Source organism: Phyllobates terribilis, unplaced genomic scaffold (assembly GCF_046119375.1).
Source record: "Phyllobates terribilis strain yellow unplaced genomic scaffold, ASM4611937v1 Scaffold_2__4_contigs__length_985480577, whole genome shotgun sequence".
Taxonomy (NCBI): Eukaryota; Metazoa; Chordata; class Amphibia; order Anura; family Dendrobatidae; genus Phyllobates; species Phyllobates terribilis.
The window spans coordinates 612,461,227-612,480,123 of NW_027362762.1; the positions used below are offsets into that span (position 1 = coordinate 612,461,227).

Below are 18,897 nucleotides of genomic sequence, written 5' to 3' on the forward strand. Positions count from 1 at the left end.
TTTTATCTATGAAGGCCCTAATTGATCTTCAGCAGTCTTGGACTTTGCTGTAGCAGAATTTGTCTAGTTTTCCATGAAAAATGTATCACAAAATATAGTTTTAATGGAGCCAACCGTAATCTTGCCTATTTTTTAATATCTTCTTTATTCACATGTCACATGCCAAATTAAGCAAGCACATCTGGTGCAGATTAAAAAATACCTTCTTGAAAATTTTAAGAAGTAATTTTACAGGAACAAACAAATCTTCAGATTTTCAAAAATATAAAATTTAATTTCTTGGATATTTCATGAGATTAGGGTAGAAAGAATATATATTTTAAAATTTTAAACAAAACAGATCAAACTGATCAGTTCTGATATGTGAAATACTGTATATGGCATATGGCCTGTAATGTAAGATTTGAATCCAAAGAAGGCAACTTTAACATATAGGATTCAAATTTTAATACAGAATATTTCAGACTTATTTCAGTCCAGTCATTGAGGCAAATGATCTATCATAATTTAAAATAATCTCTCCCTGAGAGACCAATTTACGTTTCATTCTTAAGTAAGACAATTACATTTAGATCTATTTTGGCATTATATCATTGTTTATATATTGTTTTGGATCTAATAATTATGATTTCTGCAAAAGTGTTACAATCATATTCATGAATGTGCTGCAATTAATCAATTGCATTATATTGGCTTTTGAAAAACATTTTAGATTTTTCAGCAGAAAATAAAATTGTATTTTCAAATGAAATTATGGAACTAGAAAATATCAGCTTTTTAATTTGAAATGGGGCATTTGTTCAACTTTGGAAAATTCATGGTAAAAACTAAGTCAAATAAACCAGTACAATTAACAAGGATGCAGGCAAGATGAAAGGATACAACATAACTGTGAGGAAGTACAAGAATATTTTCTTCTTAAAATTAATGAGGGCACAAGTGAAAACCCTGACTTCAACAGCACAATAAGGAACAAAAATAACTTGTTTTATTTGTATCAAGAAGTAAAAAATACTGAAATGCAATAAAATTGGCACACCCAAAATAAATGTGCTTCTGTGAAATATAAGCACAAGAAAATATTCAATTAATGTATAAATCTGAACATAAAATGAAAAAATATTTAAAAAACAATATCTTAAACCAATAAAATTTAATTTTGTCTGGATCAAAGTAACAAGTTATGATGTGTTCCTGATCCATTGCATGGAAGGGAAGTTTATGTGCCCAGGTCTGTGGCTTTTATGCCATGTGTTTTCTCCCATCTGCGCCAGACGCGCCTTTCCGCCCCATGACGGGTTATCTAGTCATCCTGACTGATCTCATTTTTTTCAATAGTGAGCGGCATTTGACCACGGGTTTGGCCCCTCCTATTGTCCAATGGTGATTTCAATCAGTGCTGTCTATATAGCGTGGTTGCTGTAGCTGACATAGGTAGGCTTACTGGCCAGAGCTGTAAGAGAAACATAAAATAATTCTTTTTAATTACTAAAACCATTGAGGATCACTTAAAAAAGCCATGCAATAGCATAAAATAAATCTCGGTAATTGGTTTCACAAACACTGAAATGTCATCCAATTTATGTTGGTTGTCACTTTCTAATATTAATTTTCATGTACAAACCGTAAATAGTTACATACAAGTGCTTCTCACAAAATTAGAATATCATCAAAAAATAAATTTATTTCAGGTCTTCAAAACAAAAAGTGATACTCCTATATTATATAGAGTCATTACAAACAGAGTGATCTATTCCAAGTGTTTATTTCTGTTAATGTTGATAATTATGGCTTACAACCAATGAAAACACAAAAGTCATTATCTCAGTAAATTAGAATACTTTATAACAATAGCTTAAAAGATGATTTTAAAATCCGAAATGTTGGCCTACTGAAATGTACACTGCTCAAAAAAATAAAGGGAACACTCAAATAACACATCCTAGATCTGAATGAATGAAATATTCTCATTGAATACTTTGTTCTGTACAAAGTTGAATGTGCTGACATCAAAATCACACAAAAGTCATCAAATTTATTAACCAATGGAGGCCTGGATTTGGAGTCACCCCCAAAATTAAAGTGGAAAAACACACTACAGGCTGATCCAACTTTGATGTAATGTCCTTAAAACAAGTCAAAATGAGGCTCAGTATTGTGTGTGGCCTCCACGTGCCTGTATGACATCCCTACAATGCCTAGGCGTGCTCTTGATGAGGTTGCGGATGGTCTCCTGTGGGATCCCCTCCCAGACCTGGACTAAAGCATCTGCCAACTCCTGGACAGTCTTTGGTGCAACGTGACATTGGTGGATGGAGCGAGACATGATGTCCCAGATGTGCTCAATCGGATTCAGGTCTGGGGAATGGGCAGGACAGTCCATAGCTTCAATGCCTTCATCTTGCAGGAACTGCTGACACACTCCAGCCACATGAGGTCTGGCATTGTCCTGCATTAGGAGGAACCCACGGCCAACCGCACCAGCATATGGTCTCACAAGGGGTCTGAGGATCTCATCTCGGCACCTAATGGCAGTCAGTCTACCTCTGGCGAGCACATGGAGGGCTGTGCGGCCCTCCAAAGAAATGCCACCCCACACCATTACTGACCCACTGCCAAACCGGTCAAGCTGAAGGATGTTGCAGGCTGCAGATCACTCTCCACGGCGTCTCCAGACTCTGTCACGTCTGTCACATGTGCTCAGTGTGAACCTGCTTTCATCTGGGAAGAGCACAGGGCGCCAGTGGCGACTTTGCCAATCCTGGTGTTCTGTGGCAAATGCCAAGCATCCTGCACGGTGTTGGGCTGTGAGCACAACCCCCATCTGTGGACGTCGGGCCCTCATACCACCCTCATGGAGTCGGTTTCTAACCGTTTGTGCAGACACATGCACATTTGTGGCCTGCTGGAGGTCATTTTGCTGGGCTCTGGCAGTGCTCCTCCTGTATCTCCTTGCACAAAGGAGGAGGTAGCGGTCCTGCTGCTGGGTTGTTGTCCTCCTACGGCCCCCTCCACGTCACCTGGTGTACTAGCTTGTCTCCTGGTAGCGCCTCCAGTCTCTGGCCACTACGCAGACAGACACAGCAAACCTTCTTGCCACAGCTCGCATTGATGTGCCATCCTAGAGGAGATCCTACAGGAGACCATCCGCAACCTCATCAGGAGCATGCCCAGGCATTGTAGGGAGGTCATACGGGCACATGGAGGCCACACACAATACTGAGCCTCATTTTGACTTGTTTTAAGGACATTACATCAAAGTTGGAACAGCCTGTAGTGTGTTTTTTCACTTTAATTTTGGGGGCGACTCCAAATCCAGGCCTCCATTGGTTAATAAATTTGATTTCCATTGATGATTTTTGTGTGATTTTGTTGTCAGCACATTCAACTTTGTACAGAACAAAGTATTCAATGAGAATATTTCATTCATTCAGATCTAGGATGTGTTATTTGAGTGTTCCCTTTATTTTTTGGAGCAGTGTATGTTCAGTAAATGCACTCAATACTTGGTCGGGGCTCCTTTTGCATCAATTACTGCATTAATGCAGCGTGGAATGGAGGCAATCAGCCTAAAGCACTGCTGAGGTGTTATGGAAGCCCAGGTTACTTTGATATCAGCCTTCAGCTTGTCTGCATTGTTGGGTCTGGTGTCTCTCATCTTCCTCTCTCATCTTCCTCGCCTGACGTTGCTAAGGTCAGGAGAGTTTGCTGGCCAATCAAGCACAATGGACCAGGTATTGGTACTTTTGGCAGTGTGGACAGGTGGCAAGTCCTGCTGGAGAATGAATTTTCCATCTCCAAAAAAGCTTGTCAGCAGAGGGAAGCATGAAGTGCTCTAAAATTTTCTGGTAGACGACTGTGCTGACTTTGGTCTCTTGATAAAACACAGTGGACCTACACCAGCAGATGACATGGCTCCCCAAACCATCACTGATTGTGGAAACTTCATACTAGACCTCAAGCAGCTTGGATTGTGTGCCACTCCACTCTTCCTCCAGACTCGGGGACCTTGATTTCCAAATGAAATGCAAAATTTACTTTCATCTGAAAACAACACCTTGGACCACTGAGCAACAATCCATGTCTTTTTCTCCTTGGCCCAGGTAAGACGCTTCTGGCGTTGTCTATTGGTCATGAGTGGCTTGACACAAGGAATGCGACACTTGTAGCCCATGTCCTGGATACGTCTGTGTGTGGTGGCTCGTGAAGCAATGACTCCAACAGCAGTCCACTCCTTGTGAATCTGCCCCAAATTTTTGAATGGCCTTTTCTTAACAATCCTTTCAAGGCTGAGATTATCCCGGTTACTTGTGCACCTATTTCTACCACACTTTTTCCTTCCACTCAACTTACCAGTAATATGCTTGGATACAGCACTCTGTGAACAGCCAGCTTCTTTAGCAATGACCTTTTGTGGCTTACCCTCCTTGTGGAGTGTGTCAATGACTGCCTTCTGGACATTTTTCATGTCAGCAGTCTTCCCCATGATTGTGGAGCCTACTGAAACAGACTAAGGGACCATTTTTACTGAGATAATGACTTTTGTGTTTTCATTGGCTGTAAGCCATAATCATCAACATTAACAGAAATAAACACTTGAAATAGATCACTCTGTTTGTAATGACGCTATATAATATATGAGTTTCACTTTTTGTATTGAAGAACTGAAATAAATGAACTTTTTGATGATATTCTAATTTTGTGAAAAGCACCTGTATTTATGTGTGTGTGTATATATATATTCACAATCCTCAACATTGAAATTGTAACACCAAGAAGAAGAGGTCATTGAATTATGGAAATCACAGGATCGATAAACATGTTAATGATAGGAAACTAATGAAAAAATGTAAAAATAATTTCAAAACATTTCAATTTATTCAGTATCAAGTATGAGCGCCACATGCATAAGTACACACACACTACTTGGCATGTTATCAATGATGGTTTTAATGGCTTGTCTGAGGAATGTCCTGCCACACTTGGTCACACAAATCATCAAGATCTGCTTGTAGCTCTCTTCGCAATTGCCGACCAATGAAATACCAGATGTGTTCGGTGGAAGACAAGTTAAAAAATGCTGCAGGCAAAAGTAGTATGTTTACACCACACAAGCTGCATGTGTTGTGTTGGAAAATTACTCCTGGGGTACTTTAAAGAAATAGATATCCCACTGGTTCCACCACCAAACACCGATCTATTTTTGTACCTGGAAAGATGACAAGAGGGGTCTAGCTACTGTACATTATGACACCCCACATCATAATCCAGGGTGCAGAATTAGTGTGACATTTCCTTGTGAAGGCCTGTTCTTGGCATTCACAAATGCCAGGAATCTAACAAGCAAATTGGAACAGCTTGAGGCCTAAGGCACTGAAGGAACACACAGTGATGTTGCAAAGAGGTGGTTCAACTATGCTGTAAATGTTTCTTGGATTTGCGCTATTTTGGAAAGACAGGACAACTTGGAAAGTTGTAATATGACAGCGAGTGTCACAGAGGCATTAGGGGAGAAACCTTGTGAGGAAGTAGAAACCTTACAGGTGGAATTACAAAGAAATGTAAACATTGAAAATGTAATTTTTGGTGTAGTAATAAAAAAATAATAATTTTATTTATAATAGTGGCAACATATTCCGCAGCACTTTACAACTGAACAGGGACACAATAGATAGAATTTGCTTGTCATGTATGGTCCAGACATCCTTATGATAAATAGGGGTTATGAATATGATATAAAGCAGTATGAGCTAGTCATCAGCCAGTATGTATCTAAGCATAGTTACCAAGTGCTATTGGGTGCATGGAGGATGTGGAGACAGATGAATAAGAGGGACCAGATTCTGAGGACAAATTAGAAGGGGGAACAGTGTAGAGTTAGATTAGTGAAGTGAGGTGATGAGCCTGTCAATAGAGATGTCTTTTTAAAGCACACTTTAAAATGTGGGGGCTAGGTATTAATTGGGTCTTCTGGGGTAATGCATTCCAGAAAACTGGTTCAGCATGAGAGATTTTGGAGGATGTTGGTCTTAGATAAGTTGCAGAATGGAGAGCAGGGGTATGGTGATAGGAATGATGAAGAAGGAAATATATGGTGGTGCAGAACTGTGGAGAGCTTTGTGGGTGAAAGTGATGAGTTTATATTGTACTCTGTAACGGATGGGTAACCAGTGCAATGACTGGCACAAGGTGGAGGAATCAGTGTGGCAACTGGACAGAAATACGATTCTAGCTGCCACATTCAGGACGCATTGGAGAAGGGAAAGTTTGATGAGAGGGAGATCAATCAGTAGACGAGTTGCAGTAGGCCAGTTGAGAATGAATAAGAGCAACAATAAGAGATAAAGAGTTGATAACTCTGGATGTTTTTCAGATATAGGTGACATGAGAGAGTGAGTGATCAGATATAGAGAATAAAGGAAAGTTCTGGGTCAAATATGACGCCAAGACAGCGAGCGTGCTGCTTGGGGATTATGGTTGAACCCTGAGAAGAAATTGCTATATCAGATATAGACTACACAAATCTCCTTAGAGGCAATACCAAGGAGTACATAGGAGTCCAGACACAAGATAAGCGATAAAATATCTACATTTTTATTCAATAATAATTAAAATTTACACAAAATGAATAAAAGAAGAAGCGTGGCGAAACGGCGCCGTCGGGGTGCAGCACCGCTTAGCGTGGGACACTGGTTTCGTTTACTTCGGCTGTAAGTAGTTCCATCCAATGGCTTATCTATTTTTGTCTCGGTGGTAATGGTCTGGTTTAACACTATCTATTATGCCCAATGGGGAATATCTGGGGACCTGGACCTACTAATGGGCACGGTCTGATAGGGATCTAGCTAAGACATGATTGCTGCTAGCATGGTCACTTTATGAGGTACCGCTCAGGCACCTATTCAAGGCTACTGACACAGTCACTTTACTGCATTGACACTTTATTGCATTGACACTTTGAGATAGCTTTGAATAACATATTGAACCTTTGATTGGAGGAAGCCTAGCACTAGTATCACCTTTTCTATTTTGATACAATTGTATTGGATAATCTGTCATACAGCCCGTTGTGTTGTAACCCACTTGCATAAGCCCTGGTGCTGATTTATTAATCAATTTTCCTGTTTAATTTTATTCATTTTGTGTAAATTTTAATTATTATTGAATAAAAATGTAGATATTTTATCGCTTATCTTGTGTTAGGACTCCTATGTACTCCTTGGTATTGCCTCTAAGGAGATTTGTGTAGTATATAGATTATTTGGGTGTGACTATGCCAATATAGTGACTTATGATTGTGGTTATATCAGATATAGGTTGGGAGAGGGGGGAAACACAAGGAGTTCCGTTTTGGAGATATTCAGTTTTAGATTGAGGGAGGACATGATACTAGAGACAGCAGACAGACAATCCTTGGTATTGTGTAGTAATGCAGGGGTGATGTCAGAAGAATATGTGTATAATTGAGTGTCATCAGAGAAAGGGTTGGTTACTCTGGATGCTTTTTAGATATAGGTGACATGACGAGTGAATGATCAGATATAGGAAATAAAGGAAAGTTCCGTGTCAAATATGACGCCAAGACAGCGAGCGTGCTGCTTGGGGTTTATGGTTGAACCCCGAGAAGAAATTGCTATATCGGATATAGGTTGGGAGAGGGGGGAAACACAAGGAGCTCCGTTTTGGAGATATTCAGTTTTAGATTGAGGGAGGACATGATGTTAGAGACAGCAGACAGACAATCCCTGTTATTGTGTAGTAATGCAGGGGTGATGTCAGAAGAAGATGTGTATAATTGAGTGTCATCAGAATATAGATGGTACTGGAAACCAAATCTGCTGATGTTTGTCCAATAAAGGCAGTATATGTGAAAAGGAAAAAGAGGAGGGGGGCCTAGGACTGAGTCTTGTGGAATTTCGACAGTAAGGGGAAGAGGAGAGGGTGATGAGCCAGCAAATGAAACTGTGAAGAAGCTGTCAGAGAGGTAGGAGGAGAACCAAAATAAGAGCCCGTAGAGCGGAGCATAGTGAGGAGGAGCTAGTGTTCCACAGTGTCAAATGCTGCAGAGAGATCCAGGAGATTGTTAGACTTTAGTAAGGGCAGTTTCAGTAAAGAGCGGAAACTGGGTTGTGAAAAGTCAAGAAGAGAGCTATCTGAGAGATAGCGGATTAGCCTGGAGTGGACCAAGAGTTCCAGGATTTTAGAAATGAAGGGGAGATTAGAGACAGGTCTCCAGTTTGCAGAACAGTTCTGGTCCAGGGATGCTTTTTTTAAGTAGAGGAGTTATGGCAGCATGTTTAAACGGGGAGTGAAAAATACCTGAAGAAAGGGAGGTTAATTATTTTAGTTTGATGCGTAGTGACAACCAGGGAGAGTGACTGAAGGAGATGTAAGAGAATAGGGTCACAGGTACAGGTTGTAGTGTGAGGAGAAGCAAGGAGCCTGGTAACTTTTTCTATGATAGTTTCAAAGGTGGAAAGTGAACTTGAAGTGCGTAAAGGAAGGGGATACAAGCACCAAAAGACTGTGCGAAAATGTCCTTATGGATATGGTTGATTCTTTCTTGGCTAGATTGTAAGAGCTGAGGTTGGTGACATAGCTTCAGCCTGTATTTTAGGATTCAGAAAGGAGTGAAAAGTTTCAAAGAGTCATTTTGGGTTGTCGAATAGCCATATGATGGAGAGTAGAGTTATAAGTTTTTAGAATGAACTTCTAGTGAAGTCTTCTGCTAGGTGCTTGTTAACATTAGCATAGATTCAGTCATGCGAGAGAATCAGGCTGATTATGCTAAAGAAACTAGGCTCAACTGAGTGTAATCTTACTGTGATCCGATTTTCTCGAATGAGAGAGAATCGCAGCATAGGTGCGGAGAAGATGGGGAACTTAATTTCTCCATCTTCTCCATGGTCAACGGATGACATCAGAGTGCAGTCTGATGTTCTACACGCCCCTGTATGGGCACATGTGGTCCGAATTGCAGAGCCAGTCACAACATGCTGCGATTTTTTTTTCATGCCGATTCGGAGGACAAAAATTGTGAAACTAACCTAACTTTTTCTCAATAAGTTAGTAGAAATCCGGACAGTGGGGTAACTGTGGAAATAGTGTTTTTGGACATTGCAAAAGCATTGGACACTGTCCCACACAGACACCTAATGAGTAAATTAAGGTATTTCGATTTTGAAAGCAAGATTTGGACTTGGATTTAAAACTGTTTCAAAAACCATACCTGGAGAGTTGTAGTGAATGACTGCTATTCCATATTAATGATATTGAAGACAGGATTAATAGCATTGTTCCTATTTTTACAGATGACATCAACAAGATATGAATATCTTCCATAGACTGCACAAAACTACATACAGTAAGTTACAAGCTGACTTGGACTTAATGACTTAATAGAACATTCATGACAAAAAGCTTCAGGAACACAGATGGGTATATGTAGGGCTTCACCTGAGGACAATGATAATTAATTACCTTTGCTGGGTTATAATGAAGTTTGATTAACTTAATTTGTGTTCTATTTAATACAACTTAATTGGTTTATTAACATTGTTGTTAGCGAAATGAAAAACATATTAATAAATAATTTGCTGGAGTGGCCCCAAGATTTCAACCGCCTAGGGGCCTCCACAGGGTTTAACACGGCATTGCTTATATAGCGTCATTAATTCCACAGCGCTTTATAGACATTATAATCACTGTTTCCACTGGAGCTCACAATTTAAAATCAGAACCACTATCACTATCCCACATATTTGTTTTTGGAGTGTGGGAGGAAATTGGAGTACCTGGGGGAAACCCATGGAAACACGGGGAGAATAGCAAACACTAAGGCACTTGCTGAGCAAATATGTCTTTATTTTATCGTTTGTGCCTTACACATGACAGTGCTGAATCATAATATGTTAAAATATGATGACAGACGTAGAGAAAGTCAAAGAGCAGCCTTTGCATTATTATTGTTTTATTTATGTCCTTACCTTTTCACTGGATTATGTTGCTTGGCCACAGTCACATACTCCTTGCACATGTTGCTTAAGAACACCAGCACTACAAGATTATAGTATTAACCACTGAGCCACCATACTGTATGTAAATAATAACATCTTTGATAGCCTGTTAAGGCGTGCGTGTATTTCTGCACATGGCGCACATACTTGATACTGTCGCAGACTGACATGATTTGAAAAATGAGTTTCTAGTTTTTCCTATCTGTAAGATATCTATTAATCCTTTAATATTCAGAATTCTACGCCTATTTCTTTTTGGTGTTGCAATTTCAATGTTGCTTGGTAACATATCCAAACTCCTTGCAGATGTTTTCATTGGTTGGATTTGAACCCAGAACCCCAGCGCTGCAAATCTGCAGGGGTAATAAGTGAGCCACGGTATGTAACTAATAGCTCCATTGATAGCATGCCCAGACGTGTAAGTGCATGTATTTCTGCATGTGACGTACATACTGGATACTGAATAAATCAACAGGTTTTTAAACTTTCGTTTCCATCTACTCATAGTTTGCATATCATAAACATGTAAACATATCTAGCAATCCTGTTATTTCCATAACTCCAGAACTTTCATAAACTTGTATAAAAAAAACACTTTGACACATGCCTTTGGTTTTTAAAGTTGTAGAGAATGTTGTTTGTATAGCATTTTTAATCCTGCTTTTAAATTATGTCTAGTATCCAGGCGTCACGTTTCAATCCAGATTTAATGCCTTAGAAGTATGCAATAATTTGTCTATTTGAACGATTCTAAATTTCTCCCTTTTACCTCTACAATGCACACAACAAGACCGATTCAGGATCTACACTTGACATCCTGAAATTGTTGCCTCTCAAATATCAAGGCTTGCCTTTAATGTAAGACCTACTTCAATCAGACACATATATAATACATAAGCTTTTATGCAAAGTCAAGTGGAGTAGGCACAAAAAGCTGAAATTGCAAAACAGAAAATATATGCACAGAAGTGAAGTGGGCATAAATAAGTAAGTAATATGATAGCTTCCACAAAGGTGCCTTTTTAGATTTATTTGTGTGAGACAAATTTAAAAGGGTTTTCTTGATACAATATAGGATGACAAACCATGGAAACTTGTCATGTGAGTCCTGTGGGTAACTTTATACCAGGAATTCTTAAAGTAACCCTTCACCCTTGGACTAAAAAGTCACTAAACATTTTTCATGGAGGAGCTGATGAAAAAAGCGGCATGATCCGGGCGTCAATGTGGAGAATTTATTCATACAACGTGTTTCGGAGATGGTCCGACTCCTCTCTGAAACGCGTTGTATGAATAAATTCTCCACATTGATGCACGTTCAGTCTCTTACTCTTCTTGGCAGCGCCTGGGATTCGCTGCTTTTTTTTATCAACGTCCCAATTTTCTTTCCCACCATGGTGTGGGTCAGCGTCAGGAGTAGCAGCCTCCCATTGTGCTTTATGGTGGTCCATGGAGTTGTGCTGAAACACAACCCACCCAGGTGAGCAGAAACCTCCCTTGCCTATCCACTTAACGTTGTGGTAATACACATGGAGAGCCTCTTTCCTTTCTTTTTTAAATATTTTTCATGTATAGTTACCTTCAGATAGACTTTCCATTTCTTGTGCAGAAAGAAAGGCAGAAACTAAGGTCTAAATCGAACCTCCCCGATTTCACAGCACAGGTGAGGATTAACCTTATTGCTACACTCCACAGTAAAAAAAAAAAGTTTTCTGGGCTCACCGTATATAATACGCCCCCTCCATTATTGAGTGAATGGGTGCCACTCCACTGCTACCTGGCAGTACATAGGACAGGATGAAGACAAAGTGCTGGCACTTTCAAGAACATTAATAATCTGGTTTCCTTCTCTACGATTAAGGGCGTTTGTTATGCTGGAAATGCGTCAGAGGTGCAATATGGAGCCATGCATGTAACTTTTTAAACAAATGCATGAATGAATAAAACCAAAGTTTTAATGTTCTTGGAAGTGCCAGCTCTTTTTCTTTACCCTTTCCTATTGCTACACTCTCTTCGCTACTGTAGCGCTATGATGCAGGGAAAATGGAATACTAATCTGACCGAAGCAGGCAAAAGGAAGGCATCAAGTAGTGTGACTACATGAGAAATATTTAGAAAATTTTCAGTCCCAGGGTGAAGGGTCACTTTGACCTTTTAGAACCTAGGGTATGTGCACCCGATCAGTGTTCGCTGCAGATTGGACGCAGTGCACTTGCGCTGCATGCTCTCCGCAGCGGCCAGCTGTTACAGCATAGTGGATGGGATTTGTATTAATTCCATGTCCATTATGCATCTCCATACACCCGCGAAACTGACATGCGGTGCATCTTTCCAGACCTCAGCATGTAAATTTCTCCTGCGGGTCCGCATGCGGACTTTCCCCATAGACCTAACCTCTATGAGGAAAGTCTGTAGGTGAAAAATAAAAAAGGCTCCGCTCATTTGCATATTGAGCGGAAACCACGAACAGCTTCTCTGCAGCGTCGGTGCCGCAGGCGGTGAGAAATCGTGTCCACATACCCTTATACATATAATGGGATCCATTTGTTATTTCCATTCAGATGGCCATCATTTGCTAATATTTTTTTCTGGTTAAAGTGACAGAATTTGCAATAGAGCCTCTTAAGAGGGGATCTGACAAGAGGTAAGCATAGCATTAATACTCACATTGTTACTCTAGATTAGCAAATAAGAAATACTGATTGCAGACTGCCATGCTGATTTTGTTTGTTAGCATTAACTTGGCAACTTTATAATTGTAACCTGCATGGCACAGTGATTACGGCATTTACCAACCTTCTTACCATGTTGGACCCCTCAAACAAATGTGCCACTTATGGAAAAACCTTTACTTTCATTGCTTCCTCAGGAAAGCTTGATGTATGGGCTGGTGAAGCATTTTGCAATAGTTGCCCAGCGCTGTAGTCTGGCTGAGATATGCTGGTGATTGAGTGATTAAACATCTTAAATTGGTTTGCTAACTCTACCGTAAAAATCACATTTCCTTCTGGAGAACCCTGGTCAGCAAAAGCTATAAAGGGAGTGGTATGATGATTGCAGAATATATTTAATACCGTAGTCAGTCTTTTCTTTTTACTGGTCCTCACTTTTAATCCCATAGTATAGGTATGTGTCCTTTCAACTGGTAGGCAGGTCGCTACCTTACAAAACTATTGTTTTTGTTCCATGGGTGAGTTCTCATTGTTATTTTCTTTTCCAGTTTATCATTATTGTTCATGACCATGATTCTTGGGTTTCCATTGAAATTCAGGCAATGTGACATTAAGCGATAATTTATGACCGACAGAGGGACGTCATTTGGAGCATAATGGGGCATACGCAGGAAAATGACTGCACTTACATAACAGATACAGGACATTATGTTGCGTAACACAAGTCACGTTTTGTTATGTCACCTATACATTAGCACTGGTTTATGTTGTACCCTTCAATTGTTTCCATCCTAATTGAAGATCCTAGGCCTAGGTGAATAATATGCATGGGATATCAGCAAAGGCACTTTTTGAACAAATACGTCTCTATACGGGATGGTACTGAATTATGAAATGTTAAAACATAGTGGAGGACAGGGAGAAAGTAAGTGCAGATATTATTGTATCAGGAGTGAGAGTGTTTTCTGCATGTACTCCCCCGTTCACACCATGCATCGGCATACATAGAAATGTGCTGGCACTATATGCATCACTGCATTATGTTGCTTGGTAACATATACATTACGCACATTATGGTTATGAATAAATAGAATACATTTCTGCACAATGATGACAATAATGAGTCTGCAGCATTGTGACAGAAATTGTGTGGAAGCTATAGAGGTTTCACATTCTGCTTGATGAAGCTTTGATATGTGGAAATGTGCAGAGTATGTGGAATCCATGCAGAGTACACCCCCAGGTTACTGCAGGATGTCTACGGCTGCCGCCTGGGGGAGATGTCGCTTGACATTGAACCTGTGAATGAGAAGATGAAGTCTGACAGCGTCATTAGCTGTATGCTGTGTTTTCTGAGCGGCGGCACCAGGAGGGGTTGGGGGAGCTATTGATATACAGCTGTTTATTTAAAAGCTACGTGACCCAGGCTCGCGAACAAATCAGTGGCTAGGCTAATCCTCTTTACCATTTTAGTCACAGATCTAGCTTTGGCTTTGTTGATTTAACGTCTTGGAGCCTTATTTCTCATTTCTTGAACAAAGCGGCAGATTTTTGATTGACTATTAACCAGGTTTCTTTGACTTTCATGGATAAGATAATGTTTAGATTCCTTAATTACTTGTCATCCTGCAATAAATTGCTTTTGATGAAACAAATAAGTCTGCTGCAAAGTTAAATAGCGTAGACATGTTTGTTATGCTCAAAATATTACTTGCCTTGTGTCTCCATGCTATCACATAGCTCAGTCTTGGCCTCACCATTTGGTCTGTAGCCTCCTTTTTGTGTGAATTTGTTGCTCATAGTCGCTGCAGTGACAACAGCCTTGAGGCTTCTTTTGCGCTTGGGGACATTCAGTTCTGGGTGGAAAAGGATAACATAGACCTTGGGCATGTAGAGCATACCTAAGGACACTGAGGCACTCAAACTCACTGAAATGGTCAGTGTTGTGGTCTGGATATGCATCTGAGGACAAAATGTAGAGCAAAATGAGTCACTCAGGACTTTAGGATGCAAACAATACAAATTTTCATTTAGTAAAATATTATAGGTTATCTCAATGCTTACATGCAAATAGGCCTCATTCAGATGTTCGTGAGTCACATGCGTGTTCTGTTTGTGTTTTTCATGAATATAACAAGTACCCCTCTTTATAGTCTAAGGAAATCATGACATAATTGTGATTTTTGTAAACCAAGTCGTCTGCAAAAAATCAAGTGGATTTGTCCAATTTGATTTGAATCACTGTTCAAAATTAGCCATACAAGTGTATGAGTCCTAGAAAATCACGGATAGCACATTGATGTAATCTATGTCCAGTCCGTGCGCTGCTGTCCATGGTTAACATTGCAATGTACAGGAGAAGCTTTGCAATTTATTTATTTTTTTTATCTGATAAAACAGTGATGGTAAAAACTGTCAAACTGAAACTCGGATCCAAAATGCTGATGAATAAAGGTCCGTGTTTTTATATTCAAGAAAAATCACAGACGTCTGAATTAGGCCTAAAACTCAGTTTGAGCGATATAAAACACACACAATGTCATGTCATGCCTAGAAAGCTAACCATAGACATTATATAAATGGAGATCAGGATGGATGAATTTGTCAGCCATTCATTGGTCACCTCCTTTTGTACAAATAATGATTGTTATGTGTTTGTAGTTTGTAGATTAACACAATAACTCAGTTATAGGATAAGGTGTAACTACAACTGGATAACAAGAGTGAAATACAATTAAAGCTACAGACTAGATAAAAGACGGAAAACTCTGAACAAGCATTTCATTTCTAAATAATCTCGAACAGGTCAGTAGTGTTGAGTGAGTATGTTCTATTAACCCTTTCGCCGAGTATACTCGGGCCGAGCTCCGAGTTTTTACAGCTGCTCGGTGATATGGTTGAATCGCTCCCGTGTGCATGATTTGCAACTATTTGACAGCTTTATTACATGTGAGGAATGTCTATTTCTTACACATTCCTCACATGTAATAATGCTGCCAAACAGTTGCAAATCATGCACACGAGTGCGATTAAACCATATCACCGAGCAGCTGTAAATACTCGGAGCTCGGCCCGAGCATACTCGGACAGAACATACTCGCTCAACCCTACAGGTAAGTCTACAGTAAATCGAAAATAGTGAAAGAGCAAAGCTATCATTTTAAAAGACTGAAATAATAATTTGACCCCTGCTATTGACAATGTGATAGGAGTGGCCCTCAGTAGGCAAATATGTTGCATGACAACATGGTATTATGCTAAGTTCATCTGTGGCTTGCCGAGAAGCAATGGCATGCAAGATTGCAACATATGAGCCAATTCGGTGCAGTGCGTTCCTAGAGGCACAAAAATCATGCAGGATAGATGCAGAATTGTATTCTACATCTTATGTCTCCGCTTACATAGGCACAAAATGTTTTTTGAATGTTTGATTAGCATGGAAAAATTGAAAATACTTTAGGTTGCAATGGATATTTTATAAGTAACATCTCAAGATGATTTTACTACTGAAACGAATGGTATCACCGTATAGGTCCTAGTATAGCAATAACATTTATATCTGCCTTGTAGCAATCCAATGTGACTGCTGCATGATAGCATCAAACTATGAAGCCATACGCAAATAAGCCTGAAAGGGTATTGAGGGTGCACTCACACATCATTGACAGGCCCCACTGCACTTCTAAACTAATTTGCATGTGGCTTCAAAGCTGGATTTTATAGCGTTTGCACATTGGATTATTACAAAACAGTAGTGATGAGCGTAGGTGCTCGTTACTTGCTCGGGTATGCACCGAGTATGGTGGGTGCTCGAGTGACATGTTTTGCGGCTGTTAGACCACCACAAAACATGCAGGGATTGCCTTACAAACATGAGCAATCTCCGCATGTTTTTTTTTGGGGGTGTCTTACAACTGTGAAACATGTGGTACTCAAGCATGTCACTCGTGCACCCATGATACTCGTTGCACACCCAAGCACCCTAGGCAAACTCAAGTAACGAGCACTTGCGCTCATCACTAGTGTTGAGCCACCCCCGTAGTGTTCGGGTTCGGTTCGGTTCGTCGAACACCGGGATGTTCGAGGAACTGTTCGTCGAACTGTTCGTCGAACACCTTAGAACACCGTCGAACACCGTTAAAACCAATGGCAGGCAAACAAAAACACATAGAAACACATAGAAAACACCTGCAAAGGTGTCCAAAAGCTGACAAACTGCTCAGAAGACACTCTCTTTAAAAAAGCCGGCCGGCAAATTCAGCAGCGGCATACACCGGTACCCGACAATTTAGACAAGAAGAAATAGAGCATCACACATAGATTAGATAGAAACATGTCAGTCACACATATAAGAAGCACAGTGACAGTGTTGGTTACTGCACTTGTCATTTAGTGTAAAGGATTTATTAAAAAAAATATTAGTGTTTTCATGCACCGTCTCTTTAAAAAAGCCGGCCGGCAATTCAGCATCTGTACCCGACAATTTAGAACAGAAAGAATAGAGCTTCACACATAGATTAGATAGATAGAAACATGTCAGTCACATATATAATAAGTACAGTGATAGTGTTGCTTACTGTACTTGTCATTTAGTGTAAAGGATTTATTTAAAAAAATAATAGTGTTTTCATGCACTGTCTCTTTAAAAAAGCCGGCCGGCAATTCAGCAGCGGTACCCGACAATTTAGAACAGAAAGATAGAGCATCACACATAGATTAGATAGATAGAAACATGTCAGTCACATATATATGAAGTACAGTGATAGTGTTGGTTACTGTACTTGTCATTTAGTATTAAAATAAAGGATTTATTATTAAAAAAATTGGCGTGGGGTTCCCCTTAATTTTAGGCTCTAGCGGAGGTTAAGCAGACGGCTGGGGCAGATGTTTGAAGCCTGGGAAGGGGGTAATACCCACGGAGCTTCCCAGGCTACTAATATCAGCCCCCAGCTGAATACATAGCCTTTACTAGCTATTAAAATGGGGGACCCCCCCAAAAAAATGACGTGGGGTCCCCCCTAATTTAATAGCTAGCAAAGGCTAGGCAGACAGCTGGGGGCTGATATTAATAGCCCAGGAAGGGAGCCATGAATATTGGCCCCCTCCCAGGCTAGAAACACCAGCCGTCAGCCGCCCCAGAAATGGCGCATTCATAGGATGCGCCAATTCTGGCACTTAGCCTCGCTCTTCCACGCTGCCCTGGTGCGGTGGCAGGGGGTAATAGGGTTGGGGTTGATGTCAGCTTATAATGCCAGCTGACATCAAGCCCAGGTTAGTAATGGAGAGGCGTCTATAAGACACCCCCATTACTAACCCCATAGTCAAAGTTAAAAAAAACACAAACACCCAGAATAAAGTCCTTTAATTGAAATAAAGACACAATCCTTTATTGTTCTAAATTAAACCATACTTACCATCACGCCCATTCCAGCTGAAGCCAACGATCTCCTGCAATAAAAGAAAAATAATAAAGCAACCTCATCCTTACCTTTCCATGGTTCCCACGACAGCTTCAGCTCTGCTACATCGAGATGACAGGCTGGACCGCAGCAGAACGCTGCCATCCAGCCTGTCATCCCGCAGACACTGAGAAGCGCAGGCTTGCTTGCGCTGCTCAGCGTCTCTCTGTGACGACATCCAGATGAGCCGAGTTCATGTCCAATGAACTCGGCTCACCTCATGCACGTCACTGACAGCGTGGGAAAATTCTCACGCTGAAGCGCTGATTGCAGGAGAATTTTCCCACGCTGTCAGTGACGTGCAGGAGGTGAGCTGAGTTCATTGGACATGAGCTCACCTCATGCACATCACTGACAGCGTGGGAGAATTCTCCTGCACTCAGCACTTCAGCGTGAGAATTTTCCCACGCTGTCAGTGACGTGCATGAGGTGAGCCGAGTTCATTGGACATGACCTCGGCTCATCTGGATGCCGTCACAGCGAGACAGTGAGGAGCGCAAGCATGCCTGCGCTTCTCAGTGTCTGCGGGATGACAGACTGGATGGCAGCGTTCTGCTGCGGTCCAGCCAGTCATCTCGATGTAGCAGAGCTGAAGCTGTCGTGGGAACCATGGAAAGGTAAGTATGAGGTTGGTTTATTATTTTTCTTTTATTGCAGGAGATCGTTGGCTTCAGCTGGAATGGGTGTGATGGTAAGTATGGTTTAATTTAGAACAATAAAGAATTGTGTCTTTATTTCAATTAAAGGACT

At 40.6% G+C, this 18,897-nt stretch overlaps 1 protein-coding gene across 2 annotated transcripts in view; it reads right to left on the minus strand.

Annotated features, from left to right (window-relative positions):
* Positions 1-302: 302 nt before the first annotated feature.
* The window catches only part of GRM4 (glutamate metabotropic receptor 4), a 238,660-nt gene continuing 220,065 nt past the window's right edge, over positions 303-18,897 (minus strand). For both annotated transcript variants that reach the window (XM_073666513.1, XM_073666514.1), the window contains 2 exons: positions 14,404-14,650; positions 303-1,453 (listed from right to left, as the gene is read on the minus strand). In XM_073666513.1, the coding sequence (XP_073522614.1) occupies positions 1,404-1,453; positions 14,404-14,650 (297 nt within the window). In that variant the 3' untranslated portion in view covers positions 303-1,403. The remainder of the gene's footprint in view (positions 1,454-14,403; positions 14,651-18,897) is intronic.